The following is a 17,392-nucleotide window of genomic DNA, read 5'->3' on the forward strand; positions in this document are numbered from 1 at the left end:
CCGGGACTATGTGTACCACATCTACCTTCGGTGCAGGACAGATTCAGGCCTGGGGCTGGCAGGGAAGATATGTAGCAGCCTGGCTAGCGAGGGGCATCCTCGAGGCTCCTCTCCCTCTCTGCGGCCCCAAGACCTGGAGTTGAGACTTGGTGGCAGCAGTTCCACCCTCAGAGGGGCCCTGATACCCTCCATGTTGCCTCACTGACCCCTGTAACAATCCCCCCACCATAGATGTCCCCCCCGTGCTCCCTTCTCCTGAGCACTTCCTTACCCCACAGCCTGTCTCACAGCGCATCTCTTCTGTGCCAAGCCCTGCATTAGGAGCTGGTGATAGAGAGGTGACTATAACACCCTCGGAACCCTGGAGGGGACTCAGCCTCAGAGGGGAGTCATAAGTAGTGATAGCCAGAGAGGTTGGAAGTGACAAGAAAAAGCAACTGGTAATTATGCCAGTCAAGGGGGTCAGAGAGAGGTTCACAGAGAAGACTGCAAGGACAGGGTTTGAAGAGACAAGGGTTACTGATTTATGGGCATCTTATTCCAAAGGACCCATCCACTCAGTTTTCATTCACCCAATGTAATTATTAAGCACCTGCTATGGGTCAGGCCACCCAGCGGCTGGTGTCACAGTGGTGAACAGGGCAGCCCCAGTAGGGACAATAGACATGGTACCTACCTGTAGGGACAGAAGACATGGTACCTAGAGCCCACAGTAGGGGCTGTAAACTATGGAAAACAGTCTGGTAATTCCTCAAAATGTTAAACATTAGAGCAACCACGTGACCCAGCAATTCCGCTCCTAGGTAGATACCCAAGAGAAATGAAAACACACACAGGACATATGTATGGACACCAAGGGAGGAGAGGGGAGGCAGAATGACTTGGGAGACTGGGATTGACATATACACTACTGATACTATGTATAAAACAGATAACTAGTGAGAACCTACTGCATACAAGGAACTCTACGCAGTGCTCTGTGGTGGCCTAAATAAGAACAAAATTTTCAAAAGAGGAGATATATGGACACATTCGCTGATTTCTTTGTTGTACAGTAGGAACTAACACAACACTGCAAAGCAACTACAAGCCAGTAAAAATTTAAAAACAAAAAAACATGGCCACATAAAAACTCATACATGAATGTTCACAGCAGCACTATTCACAATCCCCAAGAGGTGAAAACAACCTAAATGTCCATCAATGGACTAATGGATGATCAAAATGTGATCTATCCATACAGTGGAATAATATTTGGCCATAAAAAGGAGTGAAGTGCTAATATGTGCAACAACATGGATGAACCTTGAAAACATAAGGTAGATAAAGAAATCAGACACAGAAACCAGATAGTCTGATTCCGTTCATATGAAATTCCAGATTAGGAAAACCTATAGGGCCAGAAGGCATATTAGTGGTTGCCTAGGCCTGGAGGAACGAGAAGATGGGGTGAGGGTGACAGACAAAGCTTTCTTTGGAGGTGATGAAAATATTCTAAAATAGACTACGGTGTTGGTTGCATTTATCTGGGAATATACTAAAACCATTGACTTGTACATTTTAAATGAGTGAATTATATGATCCATGAATTATATCTTAAAAAAACTGTCTTTAAAAAATGGAGCCCTGGCTCCAATCCAGGCCTCTGGGGCTTACAGCCTACTTGAGGGTACAGACTTAGACATGAAATTATAGATGTCAGGCTTGTTGCGAAAGAGGACAGAACTGAGGGTCCCACCTTAGTCACAGGCCTCGGGTAGGTCCCCTGAGGAGGGGCAGGTAAGCTGGACCCCAAAAGCCAGCAAAACTGAGAGGAAGCAAGGAAGCCCGTGGCATCAGGGTGGGGTGTAGGGAGGGGGGTTCAAGGCTGAGGGATCAGCAACCGTGAGTCAGGGCACACGCAGAGTCAGGCGGGTGAGAGCCGGTGACTTCAGGGACGCACATCCACACCTAGGGAAAGAGAGGAGATAGGACAACAAGGGCCTCACGGACTCCATTCCCACTTGAAGCCTTGTCGCCCTGGACCTGCCCTAGAGCCAGTAAGATGCTTGCTGATTAAAAACCCAAAGCTCTGAAAACTACAGAGACACTCCAGCCTGGAGTCAGCAAAAACAGAGATGACAATAGGCCACCTCTGTCCCACAGACGACTATCCACACCCCAGTGGAGTAAAGGAGGAGAACAGAAGATTCCTCCACCTTCACAGAGAGGTGGGCTCCAGCCTGGTGACCATCCCTGTGGGAATTCCCATCCCAGGGTGGCCCTGTCCCGGACATAAGCTAGAGGCCCCAGCATGCCCCTTCAGAGCTCCCCCCAGGAGATCCCCCTCAGTGATGTGCAGTTGAATCCTCACTCTCCTCTTCTCCCCAGAGAGGAGGTGACACTAGGCAGGCGGGAAGAAAGTGCCTCCTGGTGGTGCCCCAGAATTTCACTCCATCAGCTGGGCAAACACCTCCCGAGCTTCTCCCAGGACCCGCCCTGTGCCAGGTGCAGGGATACAGGGAGAATTAGGCCCCCGCCCTGCCCTCCGGAGGAAGGGAGAGATGTCTGCTGAAGCCAGAGCCTCCCTGCATTCCACTCGGTCTCGGGAGTTCAAATCACTGCCCTTCCCAGAGCGCCCCCGCCAGGACAGGTGGGGAACAGTCCAAAGAGGCCTGGGTGGAGGACCTGGAATGAAGTTCCTTGTTTTTGTTTGTCTCCCCAGAATGTCTCCCGTATTCTTGCTCCTTTTACCCCGGGGAGACCCTTCCTTGCCCCACTGCCCCCTCCCTCAGGCGTGCTCTGCCCCACACTCTGGGTTCCCTGGGTCCCCTCCTCATCCTGGTCCCACCAGGGGTGCCAGGGAGACACTACTGCCACTCTCCCCCTGGGGCTTGGATTGGGGGAAATGGCCACAGAAACCTGTAAGTGGAGGAGGGGACCTAGGATCACTGTGTCTGGTAGAAGGAAGAGGGCTGCACCCAGCTGGCCGGCATCCCCACACCTAGCTCGATGCCAGGCTCATATCAGCACCCAGTGAAGGTTTTTTGTTGTGGACTGACTTGCATGCCAACAAAGAGCATCATTTCACCCTGACACTGTGTGGGCAAGTGAGGAATTTGGGCTAAACCTGAAAAAAAAAGAAAAACCATCCTGTTTGAAAGGGTGGGGATGGGCTCGAGTAAGAGGGGTGGTTTGTCTCTCCTGAGAGGTGTTTAAATTCTATCCCAGCACCATTGACCTGACAGGGCAGAGGGCTAGAGGGCCTTGGCTCCTTCCCATCGCCCCCTCTTTCTTGAGGGAGACTCCTGAGTCTCCCTTCCCACTGGGGCAGGTCTCAGCATGAACACCTCCCATTGAGTGTCTCTCTCCAGCGCAGACTTGTCCCCAGGCAGAATGGAAACACTCTGAAGGAGGCGGTGGCTTTAGAAAGTCATCTCATCCTCTGGGATTTCCCTGTCACCCTCCTCCCCACCCACAGGCATGCAAACACACACACAGAGCAGCCAGGGTTCCCAGGCCCCACCCAGCCAACCAGCATGGTCCCCTCCCTCATCAGCAGTCCCCCCTCCTCCCAGAGCAATTAGCATCAAGATGAGCCAGCAATCCATCTACACTAGCTCAGCCAGCAGATCTCAGGATTACATCCAGACTGACTCTCAACAGGAAGAAGAAACTGTCAGAGCAGCAAAAGCCCCAGCCCAGAGTTTCCAGGGCGACTCCTCCCCTCTCCCCACCTGCTACCCTTTAAAAATGGCTGAGGACTGTATTTTGCATTGTCTGGCGAAATAATGCCTCAGAACTATAAACTGCTAATGGTGACAGCTCATCTCAGAACAGGGGTCATGCGTGACCAGTTTCAATTACCCCCATCCCGCCCCGGCTGTTAGGGTTGAAGGAAACTGAGATGCGGGTCAGCCCCAGGAATGTCTGGTGGGGTAATGATGCCATAACCACTGGAGCTGGAATGAGGTCGGGTGCTGGACCACAACAGGAATGACAGCTTACAGGTGAAGGGAGGCAAAAAAAGGGGGGAAGAGGCAGAGACGAAAAGAAGGGGATGAAGAGAGGAGAGAGATGGATAATCACACGAGGCTCCACACAACGTTCACCCCACCCAAGCATTTCCACATGTAACCTTCACATACTATGCAGTAGGTATAATTCCATGTTACAGATGAGGAAACTGAGGCCAGAGAAGTTAGATAATTTCCCCAAGTCATTTATGTCCCAAGGAGGGTGAGTGTTTGCACAGTGATAATAAAATTTTACCCCCTGTCCTCTCTCCTTTTTCCTCCTGCTTTTAATCTTTGCAGTGTCTCCATTCATTCAACAAAAACATATAGCCTGCCTACCACGTGCCTCCACTCTCCTAAGCAGGGATGAAGAGAAGAAAACACACACACACACAACAGTGCCTGCCTCCTGGAGCTTATGTTATAGCCTGAGATGATGATGTTAAACAGGCAAATCCTTGCAGGCAAGGACCTCGGATGGTGAGAACTCCTAAGGAGAGGAGGAAGCAGGCAGAGAGGGTGGAGAGTACGTGGAGGAGGGGAATTTAAAGAGAAGGGACCTATGAGCAAAGACCTGGGAGAGTTGAGGGACCTGGCCATGCGGCCATTTGAGGAAAAAAGATTTCCCAGCACAAATAAAAAACAGTAAATGAGAAAAGTGTCTGAGCAGGAGCCTTCCTACCTGTTTGATGGACATACAGGCAGACGGAGTGGCTGGAGCAGAGTGAGTAAAGGGCAGATAGAGGGAAGAGAGGTCAGTGAAAGAGGAGGGAAGACTATGTAGGGTCCTGTATGGCATTTACTCTGGATTTTGAACTTAGACATGGCATGATCTGACATGTTTTGTTTTTAAGGGACCACTTTGAGTATGGTGTTAAGGAAAGACAGAGAGGGCACAGGAGGAAGCAGGATGACTAGCTGGAAGGATACTTCAACACACCCTGTGAGGAGTGGTGAACTTGGACAAATATGGGAACAATGGTGTGGTGAGCAGTAGTAAACGTCCAGGTATATTTTGAAGGTAGGACTTGCCAGTGGACTGAATGTGGGATATGGAAAAAGCTGACAAACAAAGGCTGGCTCCCAGGTTTCTGGCCTGAGCCAGTACAGAGATAGCACGCCTAGCAAGTAGAATGTATTTCACAGGAACAAGCAATCGGGAGAACAGTTTTGGATGGATTAAATTTGAGATACATAATTGATATCCAAATAGAGATGTTGATCAAAATACATGTGTGGGGCACAGAAGGGACATTCAAAGGTATGTTCAGGATAGAGATACACCTTGGCAGCCATCAACAGACAGATAGTATTTAAAGTCATGAGGCTGTGTGATGTCACAAAGGGGACAAGTGTAGATAAAGACATGAACAGGTACAAGGGCTGAGCCCAAGGATGCCGTGGTGTGTGCAGGTTGGGGATATGAGGATAAACTGGTTGAGAAAAATGAAAAGAAGAAGTCAATAATATGTAAAGAAAATTAAGAGAATGTGCTGTCTGGAAACCAAAAAAAAATTATTTCAAGGAAAAGAGAATGATCAACTATGTCAAATTCTGATAAATTAAATGATAGCTGAGAATGGACCACTGAATTTAGCAACATGGAGGTTGCTGGCAATCTTCACAAGAACTGCTGTGTTATTATTATTTTCTGCTTCTCCCTCTGAGACGTGAACCTGATACCTGGATCTATGGAGTAGATGGTAAATGAGAAATGAGTAGTGGTAAATGAGAAACAGAAACATCCTCAACTTGATAAAAAATTTATATATGCAGAAAACCTACAACTAACATTGTACTTTACTGTGAGAAACTTGAAGCTTTTCCACCAAAAATCAGGAACAAGGCAAAGATGCCCTCTCTCACCACTGCTTTTCAACATCATACTGGATATCCTAGCTAATACAGTAAGACAAGAAAAAGAAATAAAAGGTATAGAGACCTGAAGGAAGGAAACAGTGAAGACCTGAGATGGATGGCTCTCGTCAAAAGCTCATATTCTCTTTCCAAAGTATTGATAGAATCCCAAGTAAGCATTCAATCAAGCACAAGTTCCCCCAGACACCGACAAGTAGGACCAATCATGCCACTTTCTAGAACAGAAAAGGTCCACATTTTTCTCTCCATCTATAATACAAGGAATCTGCATAGGTAAGACTACAGATATCCCTAATGTGTATTTTAGGGGTTCAAAATCATGTGGTTAACTTTCCACACAGATACATGGCCAAATCATTGGCATGTTTTGACCTCAAATTATGTCACAAAAGTATTGGTTGATGGAAGTCTTCAAGATAATCTTCCCACACCAGCAGGAATACAGAGACCTTTTTTATCTCTGTACCCTTGGTACCAAGCACATTACCTGAGATAGAGTATCTGGTAATTGCTGAGTGAATGAATGAATGAATGAATGTCCTTTGAGAGTCTCAAATCAGACATGTATTACACTAACCCAGATGAATTTCACAGATGATTCAATTCTTATGTGAACAGTTAAATCAGATTACAGAGGATAGATGAAACACTGTAAAAGGTTTTTGGACTGTTTAATCCATCTACAGGGATGCAGTAAACTGTATTCTCACCATATCATTTCTTACTTGGAGCTATGAAGACCCTGCCTCTCTTCTATACACTCCTCATCTATTTAGGGGTTATCTGTATAGCTGCATTCCCTGCAAGCCTCTTGCTGGAGTTGTTACCATTCTAACTTTCTGGTGGTTAGCCACACTTGCAATGGAAAGTCTATTGGATTTAAGACCAAGGAAAATTAATGTCCCCATAATGGCAATTATGGTGGACCTGCGGGAAAAATAGGACAATAATGTTTATGTGTTTATGTGTTTTTAATGTTTATAGGTTTGATGTTATGGCTCTGATTCTGAGGGGAATAGGTGTGTCTGAGATTAGTTCACTGTGAAGGAGGTTACAGGCATGGAGAGTTTCTGCTAACTACCCAAGCTCATAAATGCTTCCAAATGGCTTTTTTCACTTTTATGGGACCAATCCTCAGATCCCCACACACATAAAAGGGGTGAGAGGGATCCACTAGCCCCAGAGGACTCCCAGCTCCAGCTCTCCCCGCTCTGCAGTCGCCACTCTGCTCTTGCCCAGGACACCATCATGTCTTGCCGCTCCTACAGAGTCAGCTCTGGTCGCTGTGTGGGCAACTTCAGCTCCTGCTCAGCAGTGACCCCTCAGAACCTGAACCGCTTCCGGACCAGCTCTGTCTCCTGCAGGAGTGGGCCCAGCTTCCGGGGTCTCAGCAGCTTTGGCAGTCGGAGCGTCATCAGCTTTGGATCGTGCTCACCCCGGATAGCAGCTGTGTGCCCTCGACCCACCTGCTATGGAGTTGGCTTCGGTGATGCAAGTGGTGCTGGTCTGGGGTTTGGGGCCGGCAGTTGTGTTGGCCTGGGGTTTGGAGCCAGAAGTGGTCTCGGCTATGGCTTCTGCAGTCCTGGCTTTGGCTACCGAGTTGGAGGAGTTGGAGGGCCAGCAGCCCCATCCATCACAGCAGTGACTGTTAACCAGAGCCTGCTGACCCCGCTCAACCTGGAGATTGACCCCAATGCCCAGAGAGTGAAGAGGGATGAGAAGGAGCAAATCAAGACCCTCAACAACAAATTTGCCTCCTTCATCGACAAGGTACTTGAGACAGCTCAGTCTCTGGGTCTGGGATGATGACAGCTAAATGCACTGGGGTGTACTTTCCCTCAGGAAGAACTGATCTAGACCCAGGACACAGATCTTGACCCCACATCCTTTGGGATCAACCAAAAGCATGCCGTATGATTTCTGGGTCCCTCTGCTGCAGAGCAAGGATGAGCCCGAGGAAGCACTACATGGAGGGATAGATTGATGGTGGTGGTGGAACATCCAGCCACTGACTGGATGCCTAAAGGGATCTGAACAACCTAGTCATTTAGAAATATCTTTCAAACAGGTTAGAAACACGAACACCTCCACCAGGTGTTGGCTGGGACAGGTTTAAAAGATTTTGTCCTTTGATATCCTCATGCTCTCTTTGAAGTTTTCATGGTTTCTGAGGATGAGTGGCCACACCTGTTCAGGCTTAAAGAAATGGAGAATGAAGTTGAGTAATTTTTGTACAAAACAAGGAATTCATACCCCTCCCCACAAGAGGGATATCCAGATTCAGCCAAGTCATCTAGATTGAGGAAAACAGTAGGGAATGATCACTGATGGTCACTGATCTTCAGGTTGATGAGAGAAACAAAGGGGTGGAACTGACATCCCAGAAGCGGAGATTCATGTCTCCATGAAGTGGGGATTCTCTGATTGTGCCTGAGATTGTAAACTCACCTCTGTGAGCTTCATTTCATGTGAAATGAGGGGTTGGAGCAAATGGTCTCTACATTTTCCTACAGCTCTGGAAGTCTCAGCTGATGGAATATCTGGGGTGATGGGTATGACCTATTACCTGAGAGTTCCCACCTCCTAAAGCCACTTCCCAGCCCAAATGTACTTTGTTCTTCATTCCCTGCCAGAGATAACTGAAAACACTGGTTTTCAGATGGAGGCCAACCTTGGCTCAGGTAGAATCGATTTCTGAATTCCCAGTGAGCTGGCCCTCCCCTTTCTCAGACTGTTAAAGGGGAAATTGAGGATTTTGGTTTCAAAGCTTCTGTTTGTATCTCAGCCTGGCTGAGTGTGAGGAGGCATCCCAGACCTGCTCTGCCAGATTCTTCTGAGTTTGAGGACTGAAAGTCAAACAAAAAAGGGAACAATGGTCACCATGAGGTTGTCATCTCTGACCATCTGAGCAACTAGTCCATACATAGGTGATCATATTGAGCACTCAATTGCCATGTCTTTGCCTCTGTGGATTTAGGTGCGGTTCCTGGAACAGCAGAATAAGCTCCTAGAGACAAAGTGGAGCTTCCTCCAAGAGCAGAAATGTGCCAAGAGCAACCTGGAGCCCCTCTTTGAGAGCTACATCACCAACCTACGCAGGCAGCTGGATGTAGTGAACAGTGACCAGGCCCGGTTGGAGGCTGAGAGGAACCACATGCAGGATGCCCTTGAGGGTTTCAAGAAGAAGTGAGTGGCATCTGGACCATATGGACCAAGGACGGGCATAGGGCTGGTCCCCAGTGCAGCAGCCAAGCTCAGATGGGAGCTCCTAGAAGGATCAGAGTTGAATGCTGGTTTCAATTCCCAGCCTGGAGACAGTGGCAGGGCAGAGATATGTATGGGAGGGTGAGGCCCCCTTCAGGTCCTGAGGAATAAAGAGACCTGAGATTGGGCACAGTTTGTCCCTAATCCTGTCTGTGCACATGGGTGAGTTGTCCCCAGAAAAAGGAAACCCCTGGTTCTGAAAACAGTGCCCAGGTCCAACCACAAGCAGGATGCTACTTCCTCTAAGGTCAAGTGCAATGACCCTAAGGCATTTCCAGCAAAGAACCACAGCCAAGGCTCAGATTTTCAGATCCCGCACCCAATTTGAGAAAGTAAAAGGGATTTGGAGAAACCAAGGGTCTAAAAGATCTTAAAGATGGGACAGCGTAGAGAACATGAGGATGGCAACAGGGAGCCAGGCTCCTGGCCGGGGCAAGAGAGGTCATAATAAGTGATAACTGGGGAGCTGGCTGTAATCAGCTCTCAGTTCAGGGGGAGAATTCACCGTCTTCATTTTTATCACTCAGGTATGAAGAGGAAGTGGGACTTCGGGCCAATGCTGAGAATGAGTTCGTGGCTCTGAAGAAGGTGAGGAGAACAACAGGCCCAGGAAGACTTCCCCTCCAGACAGGCAGATGTTTTCCACATCCCAGGACGCTGTCCGGGCAGCCCTGTGAAAACTCACCCACAGTGGAGCCCCTGAGGTCACAACTGCTTCCCTTCAGAGTTCTGATTTGGTCTCCAATGACTTAGGGTCTTCATGAGAGGAGAGGCTTGAAGAGATGACATTTTAGGAGTCTTGGGTTAACAAGATTTTTCTTGCCTCTAAATGAGCATCGAGAAAGGTCCAGTATCCCTGGGGGTTTTATGCTGTCCAAGGGAGAACAAGAGACATTAAGCTGTAATGTCTCCCCCCCATGACTCTCCCACCCATCCCACTTGGCCTGCCCCTATGGAGACTCGTCTGATCTTCCCACCCATCTCCAGACCCTGCCAAGGTGGGGAGGTTAAACAGTACACAGATAATGAGCATTCTATTCTTCTCTCTTTGGTGCAGGATGTGGATACAGCGTTCTTAAGCAAGGCTGATCTAGAGGCCAATGTGGATACCCTAATTCAGGAAATTGACTTCCTGAAAACCCTGTACGCAGCGGTAAGGATTCATCCCCTCTGAGCCATCCAAGGAGCTCACTGTGTGGCCTGCACTCCCTGAGGGTTCACTGGACCAGTGTATTTTCTAACATTTGGTACCATACATCTTTCTTCCCATCAAATCTATATTCTCTAAATGCTGACATATGTACAAGTGGAGAAGGTAAGGGGAGCCTGACTCAGGTCTATGAATCAACTCCTTGTTGGCCAATCTACTGATGGCCAGGAAAGCTTTGGGTCTAGGAATGTCACTTCCTATCTTCCGATGAGAAGACTCTGGAAAACTGACTTGCTGGGAGATGTAAGATGTGTTACCTAATTAGTCAAATGAACTAGCTATCTTTTGCTTCATAAGGTCTTTTTGGTTTGGGATAGTCCTAATTTCAGAACTGAATGTCTGGCTCTGAGTGGAAAGGCTGAAGAAATCTCCCTCTGAGGCCCTCACTTTGCACACCAGTTCTCAGCCCTCTCCCATCCCCACTGCCAAGTCTCTTAAGGACTTGGGATATAGGAACTCCTAGATCATCATGTTCTAAAGTATTGTCAGCTCTCAATGACCCACGACTGGCACAGTCACTGTGTGGCTAAACCAAAGAGAAGTTTAAGGTTTATCATGGTTTTTATTCCCCTTCACAAATCCCTAGGCCCCCACAGTTTTAGTAGTCATCTAAACAAGTTAGGGTGTTCAAGGGATATCTCCTAGTATACAACAAGGGTTTAAAGTCAAGCTGAAATGGTTTGGGGTCACCTCCTCTTCTTTGCCCTCAGTTTGCATGATCTGCTCTGTCGCTTTGCCCTGAAGAAATAAGCAATGCTCTTTCTCCTGACTTCAAGTCCTGGGGACCCTGTAACAAAGCTCCTGCCATTGATGGGACCCATTGATGGGACTCAGTCCATCTGTCTCACTGATCTTCCAACATAGGAAATCCAGTTACTACAGTCACACATCTCAGAGACATCAGTCATTGTGAAGATGGACAATAGCCGGGACCTGAACGTTGACGGGATCATCGCCGATATCAAAGCCCAGTATGAAGAGATTGCCAGACGCAGTCGGGCTGATGCGGAGGCCTGGTACCAGACCAAGGTTGGCAGGAGGGTGCTGGGGAAGGGGAGCAGGCAGCCCTGGGATGACAAAGTGGGTTGTGATCTTGACTCAATCTTTGAATCATCCCTTTCTCCCACCACCCCCTAGTACGAGGAGATGCGAGTGACAGCTGGTCAGCACTGTGACAACCTGCGCAGTACTCGGGATGAGATCAATGAGCTGAACCGGCTGATTCAGAGGCTGAAGGCAGAGATCGAGCATGCCAAGGCTCAGGTGGGCAAAGGAAAAAGAAAGCCCCATAAGGAAGACAGGCAGAGCCCCAAGCTTTGGGGAACCTGAGTTAGATGATGTGGGGGAGGCAACTGAAACCCAGAAATAGAGGGATGGAAGAATTAGTCCAGGAAGACTTCCTGGAGGAGGAAAATGAGGAAGGAAAGGAGAGACTCTCTTAAACTCCCAAAAACGTAGAAGGAAAGCTCTTGGGCTCCCTTAAAGGGGCAGGCAAGACAGAAAGAATGGCTTTATTCTCTGGACCCCCTGGGTCTTAAAACAACAGAAATCAGTAACTGCAAAATCAGTGAGGATGAAAACAGAAGGAAAGCAATGTTCCACTCCCTGGTGACATCAAACTACAGGATGACAAGCCCCTCCATGGGCTCCATCCCTGGCTTGGCACCAGGCTGTGTTCCCATAGACAAAAGGCAGTGTTTCTAGCCCAACCTGAGGATCCCCTAGTTCCTGCCAGAGCCCATCTGCAAATTGCCCTCCCCACAGCGCTGCAAGCTCGAGGCCGCCGTAGCCGAGGCTGAGCAGCAGGGAGAAGCTGCCCTCAATGATGCCAAATGCAAGCTGGCAGAGCTGGAGGGTGCTCTGCAGCAAGCCAAGCAGGATATGGCGCGGCAGCTGAAAGAGTACCAGGAGCTCATGAACGTCAAGCTGGCCCTGGACATCGAGATCGCCACCTACAGGCGCCTGCTGGAAGGCGAGGAGATCCGGTGAGTGCTCTCAGTGTAGCGATTGGAGTGTGGTCAGACTTCTGGCTTCTAGAAAGTCTAAGTGGGGGAAGGAACCAGGAACAATTTTTCCTGCAAACCTCGTTGGATTGCCCTTGGCAGGGGTTTAGAAGATGGCTCTGGTTCTGTGCCTCTAAGTGCAAGCTTGTAGACAGACTGCATCAAATCATAGAGTTCTGCTTGATTGGTTCGCTTGTTTAAAAAAAGAAAAAGAAGATATTCTCTTTTAGAGAAAAAGAAATATTCTCTGAAATACTTTGCTTCAATAGTTTCGGAGGGTTTAGGGACATGTAAGTTTTGAAAACTCCCCAGATTCTTAGGCAGACATGGATAAGAACCACTGTCCACACAGCCAAAAAAGCCCTCTCATAGCAGGGAAGTTTTCAGAGAACAACATAGTTGTGAACTGACTTGCTTCTTTCTCTTTCCAGGATCTGTGAAGGTGTTGGACCAGTAGACATAGGTAAGACCCTTCAGTCTCTTCTTCACACATGTCTCTCCTAGGACCCTTCAAATTTCCTTTGAACTCAAGCCCACATTGAGGTCAGGAGCCCATGGCTGGACTGGCCATGACAGCCAGGGGAACAGGGACCATCTGGCCCTTGGACTGAGAACATCCTTAGCTGACTTAGGTCTTAAGACATCCCCAGAGCCGTGCCTCCCCAGAGCTAAGCAATCAATCACAAAGGTTTGCAGAGCCTGCTAGGTGGGAGAGGGCTCAAGAAGTCAGCCTTTTTGTGAACAGTGGCCTTGTCCTTCAAGGGCAAAGACCAAGGAAGGAATGGCAAGGCCTGTGCCAGGAACTCCTTCCTCTGCTGATGGCAGGGAATAGGACAAGGCTGAATGCAAGTCCCCTTGCTGTTGCTGCCAAAGTACTGGTTGTGCCCAAAGCACACAGGACCTGTGCTGGACACTGTAGGGGAGGGACAAGACCCAGATCCAGCGCTCCAGATTTATAATATTCTTCAGATGAGTCCTATCCACTGTCAACCTAATCCTCAAAGCCCCAGGCGGAGAATGGCCTGGGCAACTCCCTTTTACTCAAAAAGAAAAAAAATACATGACTTGCCAGCAGTCACAAAGATAGTCAGGGGCACAGCTGGAATTCAAACCAAGATTTCTGATCCAAGAGTGCAAATACACACAGCTGTATATGCTAAACTGGGTGGGTCACTATGGCAGGAAGGATTCCGGTGAGAGGAAAAGGAAGAAAGGGGGGCCCTCCACCAATGGGAGTTGAGCTAAGTAAAGCTTAATCAGACTAGAGTTCTGGGTCATGGAGGTGTGTCCAGTGGAGATGAGAGGGCTAGACAGCACAGCCATTTAGTGAGTCGGAAGGAACTGACAACAGACCCTCTTTAGAGGTGGGCAATGTGGGGATTTCCAAGGGGCAAGATGTAACTGGAAGACGCCCTGTGTCTTTATTATGGAGACTACTGGCTGGAGGCTGCTGGATAATCCAACTCGCCAGCCCCCTCACACAACCCAACCATATATAAGTGACAGTGGACTTATGGCTATATGCCAACACCTGGGCAACTGGTTGAACTCTTCCATTTTAGTCCAAATGTTCCATTTTAGTCACTTTAGCGACTCCACTAAAGTCAAACTCCATTTTGACTTTAGTGAAGTCACAGCCTTTGAGTCACCCAGGCAAAAGGACAGAAAAGTGGGTATTGACTACGTAGATAGTAGGAACCCCTGGGACCCAGGCCACTTCTGCCTGTCCTCTCCCCTCCCGAAACGGGAGCGTGGAGGGTGAGGCAGCCTCGCTGAGGGTTTCTTCCTCCTGCAGCGGTGAGTAGCTCCCGGGGCGGCCTGGTGTGCGGGCCCGAGTCCCTGTTCAGCAGCTCCAGCCTCTGCCGTGGCGGGGTCACCATCTCCGGAAGCAGCAGCAGCAGCAACATCCGGTCCAGCGGCTTCTGCAGCTCCAGCGTGGGCGGGGCCCGGGTTGTGGGCGGCGGGGATCTGCTGGGCGCCGGCTCCCGAGGGGGCTCGGTGCTGGTGGGCGAAGCCTGCGCTCCCAGCGTCCCCTGCCCGCTGCCCACTGAGGGCGGCTTCAGCAGCTGCAGCGGCGGCCGCAGCAGCCGCAGTTCCACCGTCCGCTTCGTGTCCACCACCACCTCCCATCGGACCAAGTACTGAGAGCAAGCGCCGGCCAGCCACCGCCCTCAGAAGAACCATCTCCACGCCTTCTGCTTCTGTCCCCAAGGTGCCCAGAGTCAGGCTGGAGGGCGCTGTAGGTACCCCTCCTGCCGAGAAGCCAGGGGCTGCGCTGCCTGGTCTCTGTCCTCTGGGGGGATTTTTTTCACCTCTTAGACACTCCATCCACAGGCCCCAGAGGACTGGCTTTCTCCCTGACTCCCGGTTTCCTTCTTTGGGTCACTCCTCACAACCCAACCCAACAGCCTAAAGAAAGTACAAAAGCCAATGTGTTGGGGGAGAAATAGACCAGTTCAACGCCAAAAAGAATGTGTCTGGGCACCATCACCATCCTAGCTTTGGATTAACTTCAAGAATGGAGAGCTGGCTGTCCACAGAGCAGGGGTCCTCAGCCCACCAGCCTCTGCTTCCCTGTCCTAACTTTCCCTGGCAGAAGGTTCTTTCCTCCTCTTCCTGACCCAGAAGGAGCCACCATCTTCAGTGGCCCAAGGGATCCCTGAGTCCCCAGAGATGGTTCTTCTCCAAGTGGCATTGGTCCTGGCTGCTTCTCTTCCTGGGGTGTTGGTTTAACCCCGGCACGCGAGTCCACGAGGTGGATGGGTGCAGGTGGAGAGGCGGGCCCTGCAACACTCCATGCCCCTGCTGGTGGTGTGAGGGGAGTCCAGCCTTCCACTGCAAGAGGGTTTATGTCTGCAAGCTCCAAGGAGGCCTGGGCTGGGGTGGGTGCCTGTTTGTACTGCTCTTTGTGTTGCTGGAATTTCAATAAACTTGCAAGCTAACATCTCTAGGACTCTGGACTCTCTTTGCCAGTCATGCTGGGGGTGGGGGATCTTACCTCCTAGATTCCACTAGCCCACTCCCCTGGGAACTTGCTAAGGGCAGAGGCTGGTGTCCTGGGACAGAGGACATACTAAGAAAAGAGCCCTCAGGCCCTTCCCTGGAGGGGCACACAGTTCAGCAAGGGCGATGAGACATACAGCAAAAGCTCTGAAAAAGAATGCCAAGCAGCCCACTTCTCTCCATGTGTTGCCTTCCACCCTCCTCCCACCAAGGCAAACCCTTCCATTTGTTCCCCAGGTCCCACCCCACCCCCAGTTCCTCTGGGATCATTGTAGGGGCCAAGAGACCCAGCCATGTGGTTAGAGGGTTGGAACTTTTAATCCACCCTCCCTGACCTCCAGGGAGGGGAGCAGGGTTGGAGGTTGAATCAATCAATCATGATTTATGTAATGAAGCCTCCATAAAAACTCCCAAAGGACTGGGGGGTTCTAAGAGTTTCCAGGTTGGTGAACATGTGGCGATATGGGCAGGGCAGAAGGGGGTGTGCCTGGTGAGAATATGGAAGCCCCCAGCCCCTTTCCCCACACCTTGCCCTATACATCTCTCCCATCTGACTGTTCTTGAGTTTTATCCTTCCATAATAAACTGGCAATCTATTAAGTAAAATGTTTCTCTGACTTCTGTGAGCCACTCTAGCAAAGTAATCAAACCCAAGGAGAGGTTTTGAAACTTTCTATCTATAACCAATTGGTCAGCAGTCTGGGCGATAACCTGGGTTTGCGACTAGCATCTAAAGCAGAATTGGGGTGGGCAGTCTTGTAGGACTGAACCCTTGACCCATGGAATCTGATGCTGCCTCCAGGTAGACAGTGTCAGAATTGAGTTGAATTGTGGGACACCCAGCTGCTTATTGGTACAAGAAACCCCATGTGCGCGTGTGTGTGTGTGTGTGCGTGCGCGCATACATGCAAACACATTGGAACTATGACCAGAACTCTTACTGTTTGTCTTGTGCAATAGCAGAGGATCCCACAGCATAGTAAATCCCCACACTTGGTTTAATGACTATTCCCATCATCATGAAATTCTTAATAGTTTTAACAAGGGGTTCTGCATTTTTATTTTACATTAAGCCCCATGAACTGTATAGCCAGTCCTACCTGAATAGCTATATTTCTACTAAGGGAATTGAATGTGCAGTTTAAAATCTTCCTACAAAGAAAACTTCAGGCCCAAATACCTTCACTGGTGCATTTTACCAAACATTTAAGGAAAAATTCAGAGTCTTCCAGAAAACATAAGAAGGAAATTTTCCCAACTCCTTTCATGAGACCAGCATTACCCTAATACCAAAACCAGCCAAAGACATAATAAGAAAAAAAAAAACTACAAATCAATACATGTTATGAAACTTAATGTAAAAAACAAAATATTAGTAAATTGAATACAGCAACAAAGAAAAGGATAACATATCATGACAAGTAGTTTACCCTAGGAATGCAAGACTGGTTCAACTTTCAAAAGCCTAATGTAATTAATGTAATTTATGATATCAACAGACTGAAAAGGGGGACTTCCCTGGTGCTCCAGGGACTAGGGATCCATCTGCCAGTACAAGGGACATGGCTTCAATCCTTGACCCAGGAACCGGGACCCCACATGCCACAGGGCAACTAAGCCCATGCGCTGCAGCTACTGAAGCCTGGACACTAGAGACCATGCTTGGCAACAAGAGAAGCCACCGAAACGAGAAGCCCACACTGCAATTAGACAGTAGCCCACGCTTGCCATAACTTGAGAAAGCCCTACAGCAACAACAACAAAAAAACACACAGACTGAAAAGGAAGAATCATGATTACCTTAATAGGTACACAAAAGGATTTGACAAAATTCAACATCTAGTCGCAATTAAAAAAAAAAACTCACAGTAAACTAGGAATAGATGAGAACTTCAGTAATCTAAATAGCATCTACTAAATTCATCAACAAAGTAACATCCCATAGCTAACAACCTACTTAATGGTGAAAGTCTGAATGATGTCTCCCCTAAGACTGGGAAAAGATAAGGGTATCTGCTCACATCATGTTTAATTAGTAT

At 48.9% G+C, this 17,392-nt stretch overlaps 1 protein-coding gene across 4 annotated transcripts; it reads left to right on the plus strand.

Moving 5' to 3' along the window:
- The first annotated feature begins 5,354 nt into the window (after positions 1–5,354).
- Positions 5,355–15,294, plus strand: KRT84 (keratin 84). Of its 4 annotated transcripts, none has more exons than XM_020914874.2 (10): positions 5,355–6,146; positions 6,858–7,643; positions 8,851–9,059; positions 9,665–9,725; positions 10,195–10,290; positions 11,212–11,376; positions 11,485–11,610; positions 12,112–12,332; positions 12,782–12,813; positions 14,146–15,294. In XM_020914874.2, exons 2-10 carry the CDS (start codon positions 7,122–7,124, stop codon positions 14,493–14,495), a joined length of 1,782 nt encoding a protein of 593 aa, XP_020770533.2. In that variant the 5' UTR covers positions 5,355–6,146; positions 6,858–7,121; the 3' UTR covers positions 14,496–15,294. The 4 variants fall into 4 exon arrangements, with proteins under 4 accessions (XP_020770533.2, XP_020770534.2, XP_070310477.1 ...); XM_020914875.2 differs by having other exon boundaries at positions 7,113–7,643; XM_070454376.1 differs by having other exon boundaries at positions 7,142–7,643.
- The last annotated feature ends 2,098 nt before the right edge of the window (positions 15,295–17,392 follow it).

Source organism: Odocoileus virginianus, chromosome 24 (genome assembly GCF_023699985.2).
Source record: "Odocoileus virginianus isolate 20LAN1187 ecotype Illinois chromosome 24, Ovbor_1.2, whole genome shotgun sequence".
Taxonomy (NCBI): domain Eukaryota; kingdom Metazoa; phylum Chordata; class Mammalia; order Artiodactyla; family Cervidae; genus Odocoileus; species Odocoileus virginianus.